Source organism: Impatiens glandulifera, chromosome 1 (genome assembly GCF_907164915.1).
Source record: "Impatiens glandulifera chromosome 1, dImpGla2.1, whole genome shotgun sequence".
Classification (NCBI taxonomy): Eukaryota; Viridiplantae; Streptophyta; class Magnoliopsida; order Ericales; family Balsaminaceae; genus Impatiens; species Impatiens glandulifera.
The window spans coordinates 53,591,608-53,609,689 of NC_061862.1; the positions used below are offsets into that span (position 1 = coordinate 53,591,608).

The 18,082-nt window shown below is 34.8% G+C and overlaps 2 protein-coding genes across 4 annotated transcripts; both read left to right on the top strand.

Moving 5' to 3' along the window:
* The first annotated feature begins 174 nt into the window (after positions 1-174).
* On the top strand, positions 175-6,018 carry LOC124937207 (PHD finger protein ALFIN-LIKE 4-like). 3 transcript variants are annotated; one of them, XM_047477636.1, is made up of 6 exons: positions 176-428; positions 519-551; positions 2,604-2,832; positions 3,759-3,894; positions 4,489-4,772; positions 5,574-6,018. In XM_047477636.1, exons 1-5 carry the CDS (start codon positions 335-337, stop codon positions 4,750-4,752), a joined length of 756 nt encoding a protein of 251 aa, XP_047333592.1. In that variant the 5' UTR covers positions 176-334; the 3' UTR covers positions 4,753-4,772; positions 5,574-6,018. The 3 variants fall into 3 exon arrangements, with proteins under 3 accessions (XP_047333593.1, XP_047333592.1, XP_047333591.1); XM_047477637.1 differs by lacking the exon at positions 5,574-6,018 and having other exon boundaries at positions 175-428; positions 3,759-3,891; positions 4,489-5,057; XM_047477635.1 differs by lacking the exon at positions 5,574-6,018 and having other exon boundaries at positions 177-428; positions 4,489-5,057.
* Positions 6,019-8,164: 2,146 nt separating this feature from the next.
* Positions 8,165-17,134, top strand: LOC124937276 (telomere repeat-binding factor 4). Its single transcript, XM_047477640.1, has 6 exons — positions 8,165-8,400; positions 10,088-10,284; positions 13,891-13,975; positions 15,195-15,278; positions 16,456-16,750; positions 16,839-17,134. The coding sequence occupies exons 1-6, from the start codon at positions 8,251-8,253 to the stop codon at positions 16,889-16,891; spliced, it is 864 nt and encodes a 287-aa protein (XP_047333596.1). The 5' UTR covers positions 8,165-8,250; the 3' UTR covers positions 16,892-17,134.
* The last annotated feature ends 948 nt before the right edge of the window (positions 17,135-18,082 follow it).

The following is an 18,082-nucleotide window of genomic DNA, read 5'->3' on the forward strand; positions in this document are numbered from 1 at the left end:
ACTAAAACAATGCCAAATTAAAAAAAGAAAGAAAGTTTGAAACAAGAATGGTGAACCCTACGATCCGAATGGGAGGATCCAGTTCTATCGGACTCATCATCCCCATTTTCCGCTCAAATAATTTTCGGTTCAAACCATCTATCTATGTATCTATCTGCTGTTGTTGTATGTAGATCCAAATTCTCTCTTTCACCTCCTTTTTATTCACTGAAAATACGCGCCTTTTGAATCAGCAGGTTTTCGGCTCAGAAGTTTCTCCCTATCTTCTTTGCAACTCCTTATCTGTTACCAGTACTAGTAGCATTTTCTTTCACATTCTCTTCCTTCTACCTCAATGGACGGAGCACAGTGCAATCCTCGAACAGTGGAAGAGGTTTTCCGGGATCTCAAAGGCCGGAGGGCCGGCCTTATTAAAGCTCTTACCACGGGTATTTCTTTTCTTCCATCCCCATTTCCTTATTTTAAGAACCCACTTCGGTTTAGGAACTGAATTTGTTGCTGGGTATATTTTGTTGTAGATGTCGAAGAGTTTTATCAGCAGTGCGACCCGGGTTAGGATTTCATCTTTACATTCCTTCTTTTGCTATTCATTTGTGGGTTACTTTTGAAATGTATTTTTCTTGCATTTCTTGTTTATTTAGAAGCTTCCCAGAGGTGAAAGATTTGAGTTTTGACCACAATCATAGTGTTTCCACGTTATTTTTCATTTTTTATGTGGCCATATATAATATGGGTTCTACTTTCTAGTTTAGTTGAGAAGTCCAGATGATTTGGTCTCTATGAGTATTACTATTTAGAGGGCTTGAACATTCTCTTTTATCTTTCTAGATTATAAGTAAGTTGTTGATAAAGGATAACCTCTCTAGTACTGATTATGAAGATGCCGCCATTTTTATCTGCTCAAACAAAATGTATCAATACCCGCTTGCATCTGATTATGAATGTGTCACCAATTCTATGAGCTATATAAGGCTTTTCTTACTTGCTTACTTGCAATCTTAAATGATAAGGCTTAGCGGAGCACTTTTTTTTCTTCGAAAAAGTACAATTTTTTCATTGATTAACGATAGGAACGAAAAAGTCAGCATCTACCGTGAGAAAACCAAACAATTACAAAAACAAAGTTATGGAACTATATGTCATAAATTAATCAAAATACATCAGGAATGAAAACCATCCTAATTCCTAAGAGGGAGAGACAAAACAAACTCAAAGCTCAACTCTCTTGGCGGCACGTGCATGATCTGAACTTCCTCCCTTTCACCGTTGTAGTTCATGCAACTGTAGAATTTGTGTTTCTCTATCGAGCTTGGATTTTGCTGATTTCACTTGTATTTTCTCTCTTCGCTCTTAACTATTTCTTCAATAACTTTCTCTGTACGGCTGATTCCTCCATGGTTCATGGTCAAGGAAATCGTCATAAATAGTTTCCCTCCCTGGTGCATGCTTATCACCCACTTGTAATATTGAAGAAAGAAATACACTAGATCTTAGGAAGACGAGCAAATATCAGTCAATCTTGATCCATCTTCTGGTAATAACACTTCTATTACTAGTAGTCTTTTAAGAGCTCAAGAAAAAGAAGGCAGAAGAACTTTCATCTCTTGAATAACCTATGTACGAATTTCTTAAAAGAAAAGAAATTAGGTTCTCTAATTTAGGAGGAAGCACTCTCTCTGTGTTATTTACTTTACAATATTATAGCCTCATTTCATTGGATTCCATTTTTTACTTTACAATATTAAAATGCTTTACAATACATTATTGGATGCACATCTGATTACCTAGGTTTTGCAGCTGTGGAGAAGATACTGGCCTATTTGGAAACACTTTTGTTTCTGTATATGTAAAAGTTTTCAAATACATAAATGTTTGGAAATGAAATTTAGTGATAGACGAACACAATATCTTTTTTGATTTCTATATTTGGAAACGTTTCTAGATACAAAATCAAAACTGTTTCCATATAGAGCCTTAAAACCTTATTATATTGAGGAGGTTTAAGCTCACTTATTTGTTCAACCTTTTGAACCTAAATACTTTTTTTTCCTTTTCAATCATGTTGTGATTTTGTTAGGACTATCATTTTTTATATCATGAGACTGTTCCAATTCTAGGTTGTTAAGATTCAAATTGAGTACTTGAATGCTACTTAAACTTAGTTGGGCACCAGCCTAAAGATTTTGTAGAAGAAATATAGATGAGAAGAGAATGACTTCAGTCTTTGTAGATGAGATCAACGAGATTCCAAACTTTTCAATTCATAAGCTACCAACCTTCTCACTTACTCTACTAAATACCATGCTACCCTTGCACTACTAATATATCCTACTACTACTGTTACATTTTTTTTCTGTTGGTGGGAATCTTTGTTTTTTAGCGGTTTCGAAAAATATATCACATGACCTAAATTTTGAGCTGATTTACTGTAAATTCTCCAGCCTGTTCTCATTCCTTTCCTTCCAGAAGACATGGTTATTTGTATGCATCTTTCTCTGAGTTTCTGTACTCTGCAATGTTCCTTTCCTGTTTTAGTATTTGGGGCATTATTATGTTAGTTCTTAGGTATTCTGACTTTTCAATTGATATATGCTTGAGGACAGACAAGGAGAATTTGTGTTTGTATGGTCTCCCAAGTGAGCAATGGGAGGTTAATCTACCTGCTGAAGAGGTCCCCCCAGAGCTTCCAGAGCCTGCTTTAGGTATCAACTTTGCTAGAGATGGGATGCAGGAGAAGGATTGGTTAGCCCTAGTTGCTGTCCACAGTGATGCTTGGTTGCTCTCTGTTGCATTCTATTTTGGAGCGAGATTTGGATTCGATAAATCAGACAGGTAATATTATAGCTATTTTTATAGCATGTGGAGAAGCATACCAATTTGTGTTTGATATTTGTATAATATGAGGTATAGATTAAAATATGTCAACATTAAGGGTATAAATTAAAATTTCTAAGAATTTTAGGGGCATATTTATGTATTTTTCTGTAGATTGCATAGAAAATTATTGAAGATGAAAGAGGACCTAACATTGGCTATATTGAGACTCAAATGTCTTGTATATATTCTAACCAGAAGAAGATACACCATACAGTCCCCATCTGGAAACACTTTTGAATATTTCATTAAATTTAGTTTCAAACGTCTAAACGTTTTTTTAATAGAGAAACAAAAATAAGAAGTGTTTCCAAATGCGGTCTAAGACAAGTCTAAAGTAAATAACAAGCTAAAGGTATTCTAGCTTATATCTAATGACGCTCCAAATTTAAATTGCATTAGATATGTTGCGTATACCGGCCATATTTGTAAGTCTCACACAAACTGCAACTGCATCTAATTTTATTTGACATAAAGTTATCATATATATGTCAAATTCAATGTGTAGTAGCTGTCACAACTCTAATCCCCACTACCAAATAGGCCAATGCATAATATGACAACTTTCATGATGCATCATGAAGTAGCAAAGGTAACATTGCGAGGGAAAAAACATAGGGCTTGTTCAAAATCCAGTTATTTGAATAACCAATGGTAGTTATTTAAATAACCTTGTTTCATATTTGGCACTTCAAATTCTCTAAAATTCTATTGATGATACTTAAATTCCACCTACTATTACACAACAATTTTATTTTAAGTTTAATAGAGCAAACAGCTAATTTCTAGATTTCCAATGTTAAGTTCTGTTCATTCACTGGCCACTCGCTCTTGAGAAATTCAAATTAAGAGATTTTTACGCTATTCATTTTCTGCACTTACAGGAAGCGCCTTTTCAATATGATAAATGATCTCCCAACTGTATTTGAAGTTGTAACTGGTACTCCAAATAAGCAACATAGGGAGAAATCTTCAATCTCGAATCCCAACAGCAACAAGTCCAAGTCGAGTTCCAAGGTGGTAAGTTTAAAATCTGTGTCTGTGTTTCTTTTTCTTTTTTTAATTTTTGGTGGCTTTACAGTCATTTATTTGAACTAATAGAAGTGTTTGGGAAGGATATGTTTAGATCCAAGATCACTAGAAAAACTAAGTAAGACCAAACTCAATGGCCAATGGCTTTATTCTAAGCACTTTTTATATTTGGCTCTGGTTTAAGAAACCGCCAATAAATTTCTGGATATAAATTCAGTTACGTTTCACATGAAAAGTATGGTTGACTGGGATACAATGGAAATTATGTATCCTTTATTACCATGAAATTTGTACAGTTTGTAGATCTGTCAAAGACAAGTTTTTTAGCCCTAACCGATCCCAATCTGACCTCACTCCGGTAAGAAGAGCAATTCTATCGTCAGCGCCTTTTTAGGCGTATCTTGATCTTAATCTGGACCTGACTAAGTTCATACACAGCCCTTATCAAATGAAATTTCATCTGGATCCAAATCCAAATGAAATAACAGGATGAAATGGTGTTCCAATGAAGCCAATCATCTTATATATGTTTTTTTTCTCATTTATTTTATAACTTGTTTTTGTTTGTTTGTTTAATAACAGAGGGTATCGGAATCCCAGGTGAAAAAACCGGAGCCAAAAGATGAGGATGAGGCAGGGGAGGAAGAGGAAGATGAAGACGAGCATGGAGAGACCTTGTGTGGAGCGTGTGGGGAGAATTATGCATCGGATGAGTTTTGGATCTGTTGCGACATTTGTGAAAAATGGTTCCATGGAAAGTGCGTGAAGATCACACCAGCTAGGGCAGAGCATATCAAGCATTACAAGTGCCCATCATGCACCAACAACAAGAGACTACGCCCTTGATGAGACTGACTCAACTGCTCGTGTGTAATCTTTATTGACTGCTAATATTATCATCATCACATTATTTTTCTTCCTACGGGGTTTTAGAATTTGCTAGGGATCTTCCCTTGATAAGCTATTGGTCTCTAGGTTAGGGATTCCAGAGTGTTGGTACTTGGTGTAGTAGTTTCTGTGTTTTCTTTTATTGTCACTTCAAACTCATTAGAAACTCTCTTCATTCTCTCACATGTTGTTTTGCTCTCTCAGGCTAGTGTTGAACTCCTTCCAAGTTCTTTGATATATTATAGAGAGAGTTCATAATGCTATTTCGTTGTTATTTTGATTTTGAGTAGCCACGAGGCTAATTTGATTCGTCACCAAAAAAAGGCTGAATTTGGTGAATGATGATGATTCATCATTACAACAACTTTATTTTCATAGTTTTCATCCTAATATGTTGGATTTCTTATGTAAGGGATCTCCATTTATTTGAATAAACTAAGTTTGTGAAGATGAGAACTGACTTTTAGAGGAATCAAGGTAGAAAGGAGTCATTCACTCATGCTTCTATTGTTTAAGAAAAAATGGAGAAATTAATGAAAAAGGGACTAATAGATTTTGATGCTTTTCTTCTGAAAATACCTGGGAGATTTTATTAATTGAAAAAAATACATGATAATGAAATGAAAGGAAAAGAAGTAGATTGTCTAGATTTGCCTTGTCCTTTCACCGAGAGGAAGAATTTCATACCTAATTAGATTTTATTTGTCTCAGCAGTATCTGCAAAGCAGCCATTGTTTGAATTTGCTTCCAGATAAGAAGTTTTTCCTTGATTGTTGCAGACAATCATCGCAGCTGTTGAAGTGAAATTGGAGAAACCCCTGTCGACAATAATGAAGATGCAGTCTTCGAAATATCTCCAGGCTGGTGAAATGATTTTTTGATGTTTGTTGGTTGGGAAACTTCTCATTGACACAAGTTTTTCCAAGTCTATTAGATATTTGCAATGGTGGTAACTGGATTTATGAATAAAGTTTCATTTATCATCTTCCAAATTGTGTATATCGTGATTGCCAGTGGGACTTTACTTGTTAATGTTTCGAAAGAGTGTGTGATCCAACTTTTAAAATCCAGTTCCGGAGAAAAGTAGACGTTTCATGACAAATCGATCAAGATCGCTTGAGCAAAAGGGTAGTGGAGGAATGTTTGTGACACTGTTTCTTGTTCTTTCGCATGAGGGGCAAGTTCTTTTATTGTTGATGAAAAATTTGTTGCAAGGGGAATGCGTTTGTGTGAGATATTTTTTTGTTGTGAATTTTAAGTTTCCAAAAGTGTTAAAAAGAGTGATTTCTTTTTCAAATATGAATTTGTATGCATTTTTTTTTGTACTCAATTTACCATTTGGTGAATCTTTCAAAATAAGTGGTCAATTCTTCTTATCCCTTTAATTTGTATGTTCGAGTTGGTGACATTTTGTCCCATTTGTAATCTCTTTGATCATAAGTTGGGATGGAATAAATGAGTTAAGGTACAATGAAAAGGGTTCCACATGACTCTTCAATATTTATTTTTGAACCACCCCCAATTTCATAACAAAAGCCTCTGATGATGTCGTTTTAATTTGAATCAAGTTTTATCAGAATGGTGAGGGACCTTTTTTTAGTTCAATTTTTGTGATATTAGTGAATGTTATGAATCTCCTATTCTTGAGTTTTAGAAATTTGTGTTGAAAATGTGTAACCTTGTGTCTGGGTTGTTTGTCATCAAAGGAAAATTCAACTTTTTCAACTAGCTTCACAATCCGACTAGTTTTGAAATCCAACTATGGAGTTGGGTTTAGGTAAATTTTTTAATTTTAATTTGTTTAACTTTTTTTTTAACAAAGAAGGAAAGATTTTGACTAGGGTCGACAATTTAGGTAAGTTTCAGGTTGGCGGGTTCGGGTTGTCAGGTTAACGGGTTCAACGATTCTAACATAAACCTGACCTGTTTAATAATTCGGGTCAAAAATCTCTAACCTAAACCTGACCTGTTTATTTGTGATTGACCTGGACCTGACATGTTTGACTCGATTTACCTAACTCAACTCGAACCAAACCCGATGTAATTAATTCATATCTCTCTATTTCAAATTAAAATGACATCAATACAAAATAAAAATAAGTTAAATCACAAATTCACTTATACAAAATTTTACAAAAGAAAATGAGTGAGTGACTAAGAAAAAATAACACAAAACTCAACAAAAAAAACTTGTAAACATGTTATCGGGTCTACTTTGGATCATGTCAGGTCGACCCGATTTTAACATGTTTATTAATCAGGTTAAACTAAGGGTGAACATTGAGTGGATTAATCCGAAATTCAATCAAATCCGAATATTAAATACTAATTCGGATTGGATTGAGATTGAATCGAATTGAGTTCGGATTGAATTAAATCGGATTGGATTAGGATTATCCAAAATTATCCAAACTATCTAAATAAAAACATATTTTTCAATTTTTTTTTAAATTAAATTTCATCTTAATATAATATATATTTTACTTATCATCACTTTGACAACAATATTTTTTTTTATTATTTTTTTTTTCAGATTCAAATTTAATAATAATAAAAAATTCGAAACTTAAAAAAAAAATTGTTGATTAATTTCAAGTTGATATATCTAAATATTTTTTAGTGGATTATCCAAACCATTTTCAATCCAATCCGTATCCGATCCGTATTAATTAGTAAAATGATTTGGATTACGGATTGGATAAATTTAGTTTGGATTTAATACGGATTGGGCAAAACGGATTGGTTTTATCCATTTGCTCACCCCTAGGTTAAACGGGTCGACCTGATTTTGACCTGAACAAAAAAAATACATGACCCTAACCTGATTTTTTCGTGTTCGGTTCAAATCGTGTTTTCGTGTCGTGTTTAAAATTGCCCTCCCTAGTTTTGACTACCGAATTTCATAAAATCAGTGGTCAAAACCCTTTGTTCGTTAAAATTTGATAATTAAATTAGTAATATTAATATCGTTTTGTATAACTAATAATAAGAAGCCTTCAAAATTGTAATATTTTAAAAAAAAATTCGAAATTCCAATTGACCCAATAAGAGTCTGTTTTATTTTAATTTGCTTAACTTTTTTAATAAACGAAGGGTTTTGACTATCGAATTTTATCGTTTGTTAAAATCTAATAGTTAAATTAGTGACATTAATCTTGTTTTTGTATAATTTAATAGTAAAAAGCCCTAAATTGTGATATTTAAAAAAAATGTTTAAAATTTTAGTTAATATAATTCAATTATTGCTAAAATTTAAACTTTTCATTATCAAATGGCAATGAGCTGTTAATAACTTAATTGTGTTATTGTGAAGACAACTTGCAATGAGTTTTACTCCCACTTTCGAAAAATTTGCCTAAATTGAATAGAGCTTGAGCAGGACGAAAGAGTGGCCGGCCGGCTAAAAATACCTCTAAAGATTCTGAGCTGAATTAACTTCATTTTGAGTAACAGAGAATGGGTAATCAAAAGTTAAAGTGGACGTCAGAGGAAGAAGAAGCACTCATAGCTGGAATCGCCAAGCATGGAACCGGCAAGTGGAAGAACATACTTAGGGACCCTGATTTCGCTCCATCTCTCACACATCGCTCCAACATTGACCTCAAGGTTTCTCCCTCCTCCTGTTTCGATTCACTCACTCCGTTTGTCACTTTCATATTGTCCTATAACTTTCTTTCTTATCACTATTGTATACATTCTTAGTTTCTTCTTCTGGGTATCTTTTTCCTGTCAATAAAATTTGATTCTTGCTTTATGGGGAGCATTAATTTACACATAGCTAGAATATATTCCTATGAGTTGGCAATTCAGAGGAGTGTGTAATGTATATACACACAGAGACAGAGAGAGAAAGCAAATTGTTTCTTAAACATTGTCCACATATCTGAAATTTCATTTGCTTAATCATTTGAGGAGCTAGTAGAAGTTCTTCTTTGCTAATAGAGGTGAACCAACTGTTGTAATTTCCTTTCATATTCTTTTGGATTGTTTAATTTGTTTCTTCATTTGATGTCTGCAAAACATGGCCTGTTACATACCCATGATGAATCTCTTCTATCATTGTTTAAATCATGTTATTACCCATTCTTCCTTTTCTTTGCTATTTTAACCTGGATTTAAATTTATCTTACTGGATATGTGGAACTTCCGATAAATAAGTTAATAATAGGATATGGATTTTTAGTATATCCTTCGAGTGTTTGTTTAGTCACCCCGCCCTAATTGAAAATCTTGCTATAGGAATAATCTTTCTAGTTTCGAGTAAATGATGTTTTTGTGATTTTATCATGATGTTAGATTCATGGAAGAGCTACATAATTGTGTTAACTTACCCGTCTATAGATCTAGGATTTGTAGAAGAATGTAGATGAGATGATAGTGGCCTAAGCCTTTAAAGGAGGTAACCATATTCAGAACTATTTCATTCGAAATTACTACTGTTACAAATTGTCCCAGTTCTGTTATAACTTGTCACGCACTTGGGTCTGCCACACAATTTTCTAACACCATAACCCTCTCTACCAATATCAGCCTAATTTTACTTCTTTACGTGCTAAACTGTTAATAAACTGGTTAATTGAGTTTGTGTGTCTTTGTACTAGTGTCAATATCGAGCATAAAATAATATGTTCATCTATTCTAATTTTCTTCTTTGGTGTTTGTGCGTAGACATGAACTGTATTTTTGAAACAGTAAAGTTTTATTAATAGAATCGTCCTTGAAGGACTTCATACAATACAGATGACAATTCAAAGAAACAAGAAAATGATGAAGTCTTGACAAAACACAGGTAACTTGAAGATTGTGAATTACAAAAGCACATCAAAATCGAAACAACAAAAATGTAACGAAGATCAAAACAGAGCTCCTCAATCACCATGAAAGCCCAAAGGAAGAATTCTTGACTTACACTAACATCCAACCGTTATTTAAGTCCATAATTAACTTCGATAGACTATTTCACAATAGGTCCATTGTATTGAAAAAAGATGGGCATATAGAGAAACTTAAGAAAAAGTTTGGTCAACACTATAATGAATAATGTTTCTTTTTTAATTGAGAGAATTTTTGGTTTATAATTTGAATGATGAGTAGATTTTTTTTATGGGAATTTGGTTATTTGGAAATAATCCTAAATAAGGCATATCAAATAAGACCTAAGTTATTTTATCTTCTCATCTCTATCTAACTGAAATACATTGGCTTGTCAAATGAGTTTTGTTTTTTTGTATCTCTAGTACAAGTGAAGTTTGTCACCCTGATTGTATTTTGGATTATTATTTTTTCTGTCTAGGACAAGTGGAGAAACATGAGCATTAATCCTTGTGCACAAGGATCTAAAGACAAAGTAAAAATCACTACAACCAAACCTATTGAACCTTCTCCAGTTCCTGACATTCAGAATCCTGCTTCTACTGTGGTTTTAGTTCCTGGCAATGACATGCCTGATGAACCCTCCAAAAGTCTGCAAGAAGCTAAAAACGCCCCAAGGTTTGACTTTTTATATTGATGGTAGTTTGAGAAGATAAAATAAAATAATGATAGAAGGGAAATTATATTTTCTATATATATATTTGATATTACATCAACACTATTTATATACATTACATTCATTGAAAGATTAAAAGAATAAATGACAACACTAATGATATATAATTGGCAGACCCTTGGTAGGTGTTGACGTTTCCTTGGGAAATGAATGAGACTTTATGTTTTTTAGTCTCCTTGGAATGTAAAAGGGCATCCTTATCTTTAATAGCCTCCATATCTTTAATACCCTCCCGCAAGCGAAACGGGGCACACACCGTGAGCTTGTCACGGAGAAAAATGAACCGAGGTGATGACAATCCTTTTGTAAATATGTCAGCAATTTAATCACGAGTTGGGACATACTGAATAAGTAAAGATTTTTGAGCCACTTTCTCCCTAACAAAGTGGAAATCAATCTCAATATGTTTTGTACGAGCGTAAAACACTGGATTTGCAGAGAGAAATGTTGCGCCGATATTATCACACCACAAAGTCGGTGGATGGATTGATGAAATTCGTAATTCACTCAAAAGAGATTGAAGCCAGCAAAATTCGGCAGTGGCATGAGCTAAGGCTCGAAATTCAGATTCAGTACTTGATCGAGCAACAACATGCTGCTTTTTGGAGTTCCACGAGACGAGGTTATTACCAAGAAAGATACAATATCTTGTAGTGGATCGACGATCATCAAGACAACCTGCCCAATCAACATCAGAATAGGCCTCAAGGGTGAGGGATGCCGATGGACGAAAGACAAGCCCATGGTGTGGAGTATGATGAAGATATCGTAATATACGTTTGACCGCAACCCAATGAGTGGATGTTGGAGCGTGCATGAATTGACAAATTGACCGCAAATGCTAATTCAAGACGAGTGAGAGTTAAATATTGTAGAGCTCCCACAATACTTCTGTATAAGAAGGGATCAGAAAGGGGATCACCATCCTATCTAGAAAGTGAAGAACCAGTAGAGACGGGAGAATTAAGTGGTTTGGAGTATTGCATGTCAGCCCTAATAAGAAGGTCCTGAATATATTGTGACTGACTCAGAAAGAGCCCATCAGATGAGCGAGAAGCTTCAACACCGAGAAAATAATGGAGTTGTCCAAGGTCCTTAAGTGGGAAGCTGTCTTGTAGGCGAGAAATGATTGTAGACAGATGTGAGGTTGAGTTTCTCGTAAAGATAATGTCATCTACATACACAAGGATATATGCAGTGATTGTAGATGTATGATAGGGATAAGGAGGAGTCAGACTTAGATTCAAAGAATCCAAGCGACAAGAGTGAGGATCGTAGCGTAGAGTACCATTCACGAGGTGCTTGTTTTAGACCATATAGGGCTTTATGGAGCTGACACACGTGATTAGGGAATTCAGGATGAACAAAACCAAGAGGTTGAGTCATATATACCTCATTGTGTAATTTTCCATAAAGAAATGCGTTGCTAACATCAAGTTGGTGAATAGGCCAATTTCGTGACACAGCAAGTGGAAGAATGATCCTTATGGTTGTTGGCTTAATAACTGGACTAAAAGTCTCAACATAATCAACACCAAGTTGTTGATGAAAGCCTTTCGCCACAAGACGAGCTTTATGACGCTCAATTGAGCCATCCGCTTTTTGTTTGAGTTTGTAAACCCATTTACAACCTACAATATTTTGTCCAGAGTTAGGAGGAACTAGAGACCATGTCTGATTCTGAATAAGAGCATTATATTCGGGGGTCATGGTTGAACGCCAAGAGGGATCTTTATTGGCAGAGGAGAAGCATGTCGGCTCAGGGGTGATGGCTGTGAAAAGGGCGGAAGAAAAAGGGAGACGAGACTTGGCACGAGTGCGCATATGATGATTGGAGCAAGCAGGGGCTTTGAGAATTGGAGTATGACGTTGATTAATGATGGATGAGGGGGTAGTAGGTGGTGAAGAATATGGAGTGGGTGATGAAACATTTGAAATAGAGGGTGAACTGCTTGGGTTAGGTGAAGGTGGAAGTGATGAAGAGGGTGAACCGCTTGGGTTAGGTGAAGGTGGAGGTGATAAAGAGGGTGAACCGCTTGGGTTAGGTGAAGGTGGAGGTGATGAAGAGGGTGATGTGGTTTCAGGTGGACTAGTGTGTTCAGGTGGACTAAGGATAGTAGATGTGATATGTAATAAAGAAGGAGGATTTGTTGTTGATGATGTATATATAGGTTGTGGGTTTTGTGGGGGAGAGGATGAGTTGTAAGGAAATGTGGTTTCATAAAAAATGACATGGCGTGAAATAAACATGCGTCCGTGGGGATGTGAAAACATCGATAGCCTTTATGTGAGAGACTATAGCCCAAAAATAAGCACTTTTGGGATCGAAAGTCAAGTTTGTGCTTGATGTAAGCTCGAATAAGAGGATAACAATGACATCCAAAAGTGCGCAAAAAGTTGTAATTGAGAGTTTGATTGAACAATACTTCATAGGGAGATCGATTACCCAAGACAGGAGTATGTAATCGATTGATAAGATAGGTACCTGTGGAGAAGGCTTCATCCCAAAAATAAAGGGGCATAGATGCATGAACAAATAGAGTAAGAGATGTTTCAGTAAGATGACGAATTTTCCGCTCGGCTACCCCATTTTGCTCGCTTGTATAAGGGCATGAGAGTCTATGATGTATACTATTAAGAGAGGTAATATGTCCAAAGGTACGATATTCGTCTCCCCCATCAGTTTGTAAAGTTTTTATCTTTTTACTAAACTGGTTTTCAACTAATGCTTTAATTTGAATAAATACTGTCAACACATCAGATTTGCGTTTGAGCGGATAGAGCCAAGTAAATCGACTATAATCATCAATAAAAATAATAAAGTACTGAAAACCATTAGAGGAAAAAATTGGAGCAGGTCTCCAAACATCTAAGTGAATAAGCTCTAAAAGTGCAGAAGAGCACGTTTTGGATGATACAAAAGGAAGTTTATGAGCTTTCCCAAATTGACAAGCATCACAATATTCAGTATGCATATTACCCAACAAAGGTAACTTAAAATGAGACATAACATAAGTAGAAGTTGCAGGAGACGGGTGACCCAATCGAGAGTGCCAAACTGATGCAGTTGATCGGGAACTAATAAATGCTTGTTTGGGTGCACTCTTTGGACTGAATAGTCGATATAATCCATTATGCAAGGTTCCTCGAAGAATTTCCTTTTTCGTGACTTGATCCTTCACAACACAAAAGGTTGGATAAAATTCAAAGAATACATTATTGTCGGCTGTAAATCGAGCCACACTAAGCAAGTTCTTCGTAATCATGGGAACATGCAAAATATTTGTAAGATGCATAGATCTGTGCGTACCAGTAAATGGCGAATGTCCAATATTAGAAATATTTAGCCCATTTTAAATAGCCTCCACATCTTTAATAATGGTTATATTTTAAAAGTGTTGTCTATTTATTGGAGACTGCTGTTTGTTTTCATTAGTTGGTCTTGTGCTTTACTTATACTAATTGCTTCTTTCTTTTCAATTGCTTCTTTCTTTTCTCTAAAGTAAGATGATTTTCTTTTGATAGGATATACCTGCTTCATTTAACAGGCATAATTCAATGATATTTGAAGCACTTTCAGCATTAAACAATCCAAATGGAGTTGATATTGGTACCATTGTAAAGTATATCGAGGTTTGATCAAAATATCTATTATCTTCATTGCATAATTTGATTTAAGTAAGATGTGTTACAATTATTGTTAAAATATCTATTTCATGGACAGTAGAATAGATTAAGAACTGGGGTACAATTATTGTAGTAATAAAAAGCTCTATGTTGTGCTCGTATCTATGAAGGAAGGCTCAAGCTGGACATGATCTCTTTGGGTAACAAGAATCAACAAGCAGATGGGAAGGATGAGGGGTAGTTAAGAAAAGAAGACTGAGAGCAAGATGCCCAAGATTCAATATAGGAAGAAAAAAGATTACATCAATAAGTCTGTCTAGTAACCCAGGGTAGCTAAAGTGGTAAGAGCATTGAACTTAAGAGATTCAGGTATCAAGTTCGATTCCACTGTACACTCTATGATTGAAGTGGAAGGTCAAGGTGGTGTGATGTTGTGCTAACCTCCGCTAGGGAAAAACCCTGGTGTCCAAAAAATACAACTAATAACTCTTATTCTAGATCCTTTCATAGACAGTTTCTCTAGGCTGGATCCCATATGTAGAGATGCATTGTTAACTCCATACACAAGGTCATGCCACTCTAAAACCGATTGTTGTAATTGAACATTGGTGACTGAAATGATGTTTGAGGAAAACCCGGAAATGCTTAATAGCCAAGTATTATAACCCATACTAGTAGTCATCGGTTACACACCATACCTGTGCAACTTAGTTTATGACAAGTATATTCTCATATGTTCTAAATGTGAAATCATTTTATGACATGATAGTCTGATGTATACATTGTTTTTACTTTTAACCACATTATCGAGAAAATTCATGGTGCAACCCTATCAATTGTAGTTTTTTAAGTTACTAGAGAAATAATAGTAAAAAAAAAGTCAGTTATTTTTAACCCATGGACTTCATATTCCACCAGCCCTTAGATCTTAAGTTATGAGCATTAGTTATTTGCTTGATTTTCTATTTGCATTGGAATGTAGTTCATTTCATCATGGAAAAGAAAAGTTGTCAGCCTTTTATTTATTTATTTATTATTAATTGTTGAGGTGTATTAGGCTGAAATGTCCTTGGTCTGGGCTTAAATTATTTGAATGAAATGACCAAAATATACTATTGGACTCAGGGACTTTCTTTTAATGGCTATTGCATGTGGCCATTACATTAAAGCTTTTGGATATAACATTAACTCTATCTTCCCTCCTATTCGGTTATTCTTATTGCAGCAAAGGCATGAGGTGCCACAAAATTTCAGGAGATTACTTAGTTCAAAATTGAGGAGACTTGCTTTGCAGGGAAAACTCGAAAAGGTGACTTAGTTTATTGATTCTACGTCTTCTTGAATTTTTTCGACTTAGTTTCTCTAAATTATGTGTTTTTCTCTTCAAATCTTTTAGAGTTGAAAAGTCACATTGTGTGAACTTAGAAAGTGTAGATTTAGCCTTAAACATCGGCCGGTGGTAGAATTGCTCTTCTGACTGGAGGTGATGTCCTACAGTAAGGGCTCAAATTATTCACCTTGAAGAGACGACAAACTCTCCTAAGAGCTCCTAAGAGCTTGTATCCTATACTTGAGATTATTTCCAAATAATCTTGTATCCCATCAAACATCACTTTTTCATTTTTATCATTCAAATCATCAACTAAAATACTATTCTTTTATTTTCTTTAAAATGTTAAATACTAAAGATATTTTAGTCATTTCATTCAAAGAATCTATAAGGTGTTAGGGTTAAGGCATAGTAGAGGGTTGAGAAGGGGTGAATATTTCTTGAAGAACGAATATGCAACGTAGTCCCTGAAGTATTAGTTAGGAGATAAATATAGTAGACAAGTTAGTTAGAAATACTATTGGTAATTTGGTATTCTTGATTAATGACTTGAATAAAAATAGACGATAGTAGGCTTGGCAAGTCTTATGAATGAAATGATATTGAATTGAAAGTTATTCTTTCATCCCTGATTCCCTCTAGTTCTACCCGTAGTTCTCTCATTTACTATTTTGAATCGTAAGATAATCTAATTAAACCAGCCTACCAGGTAGCTCAAATGCAAAGAGTCTTGCCTAAGAGAGGTCTCATGTTCAATTTCCACTTAGAACGTTCTGAATAGAGGGTCGTGCTAGTTTCCTCCAGGAAATAAACCTTGGTTGTTCAAACAAAAGAAAAATCTAATTAAACCACTTTGACCTCAAACAATAACCCAAAGATTATTCAGATAACCCAAGATCAAACAAGGCCAAAGTTCATGGTAATTAAAGGTGACATGATTTTCAGTGTATCTTATCCATCCACACCTTTATTACCAAATGTATCTAAACCAGTATTCCGAAAAATCATTGATGATTTTTCAGTAAGACTTAGGTCAGATCCACATACAACACTGTTTCCAAAAGAAAAGCTGATGTGCTATAACTGCTATATTGGATGCCCTCATACAGTTACAAACCATCTTTTTTGTGACTACTAATATAAGTTTCCTGTTTAGATGCAAAACTGCAGCTACAAGATACGAAAAGAGACATCACCAGTTAAAAAGACGACACCTCCACTGAGACAGAAAGATGTTGTTAGGCCAACAAGACCTGTGCAGAGTAGTCACGGATTTGTGACTGCAGAAGAGACTTTGGAGGAAGCTGCAGTGACGACCGCCTACATGTTATCAGAAGCAGAGAACAAGTCGTTTGTTGCAGCAGAGGCAGTTAAAGAAGCCGAAAGAGTTGCAAATTTGGCGGAAAATATGAACGCCCTACTGCAACTAGCCAAAGAAATTTATGAACAATGTAAGCATTTGAAAATAAATATTTTTGTTTTTGTGGAAGGATAAATTGTTAGATAGTTCTTTTGATGATTATTGCTGCTATACTACAGGTTCACAGGGCGAAATGGTTCTCTTGAACCATCCAGTTTCAGATCGTATGTAAAAGCACTCTTCCCAAATTAGTTTTAGTTTCAGATTATGGAGAGTTTTTCAAGTTTTACTTCAAACTCGGAACCCTTTTTTTTGCGATTGGATCTAGTTCTCGAGAAGGCAAACAACCAAAGCTTGAATGTGTTTAAACTTGTTTGTTTATATAATTATTAACATTATACATGATGTTGTATGCGGTTTGATTATTGCAAGATAGTTTGGTTTTTAGTTTCTTAAATATAAAGTTTTGCTCATTTCAGAAGCTGGGCAGATATTGTTATAATTTGTAGATTAACGAGATCAGAAATATCCAATGACCCTTTCGTTCAACTTTGGGCGTTCTTACTGAGAATCGAGTTAAAACATTTGGTATGTCGTAAAACAGAAAAAAAAATTGTGGCAATTTGTAGTTTAAGGAGTTTAGATACAATGACCCCTCCGTTCAAGTTTTGGCGTTCTTACTGGGAATTGAATCTAAGACATTTGCTTTATCCGAAAACATGAAAAATGAAATTATGGCAAACGATTTGATTGGATCTAGCATACTGAAATTTATTTTCCCCCAAAATGGCTGGAATTCTTCAATCCTCCCTCTATCTTTGCATTGCTTTTTTTGTAGGCACATCTTCCATTGGTTACCTTTTAGTATTTTCTACTCAACCAGCACTTTTCATTTTTGGCTTCTTTTCATATTTGTTTACCTTAAAACAGCTAACCTTTTTTACTTCAAGTTCAAAAGGTACTCTAATTTTTAACTTTTTTTTTCTACAATAATAAAAGAATAATTTATTTAGATAGGAAGATTAATACAGGCCAGATAGCTCCTGCAATGTTTGTTTTAATTCATGTTAGAATGTGGGATTCCCAATTTACAGTCAATGTTGTTTTGGTTGGAAGGTTTTACAGAATTGATGAGGGAATTTAAATTCATAGTCATAACCATTCACCATGAAACAAAACACACCCTTTAGTTAATTCCTTTTCTCCAACAAGAACACATCGGGCTTGTTTAATTTAGTTTAACGAGATTTAACCAAAGCAACACCCTTACGGAGTTGAAGATGGAATTAGAGCCTCGAGTTTGAAGTAGAAATGTCGATAAAATTCATTAAAAACACTTTTTTTTGTCATGCTTAGATAATAATTTAGATAGACATATTTAGAATTGTGTTTTTTTATGATTTTTTTGTGGGTCCTTGGTTTC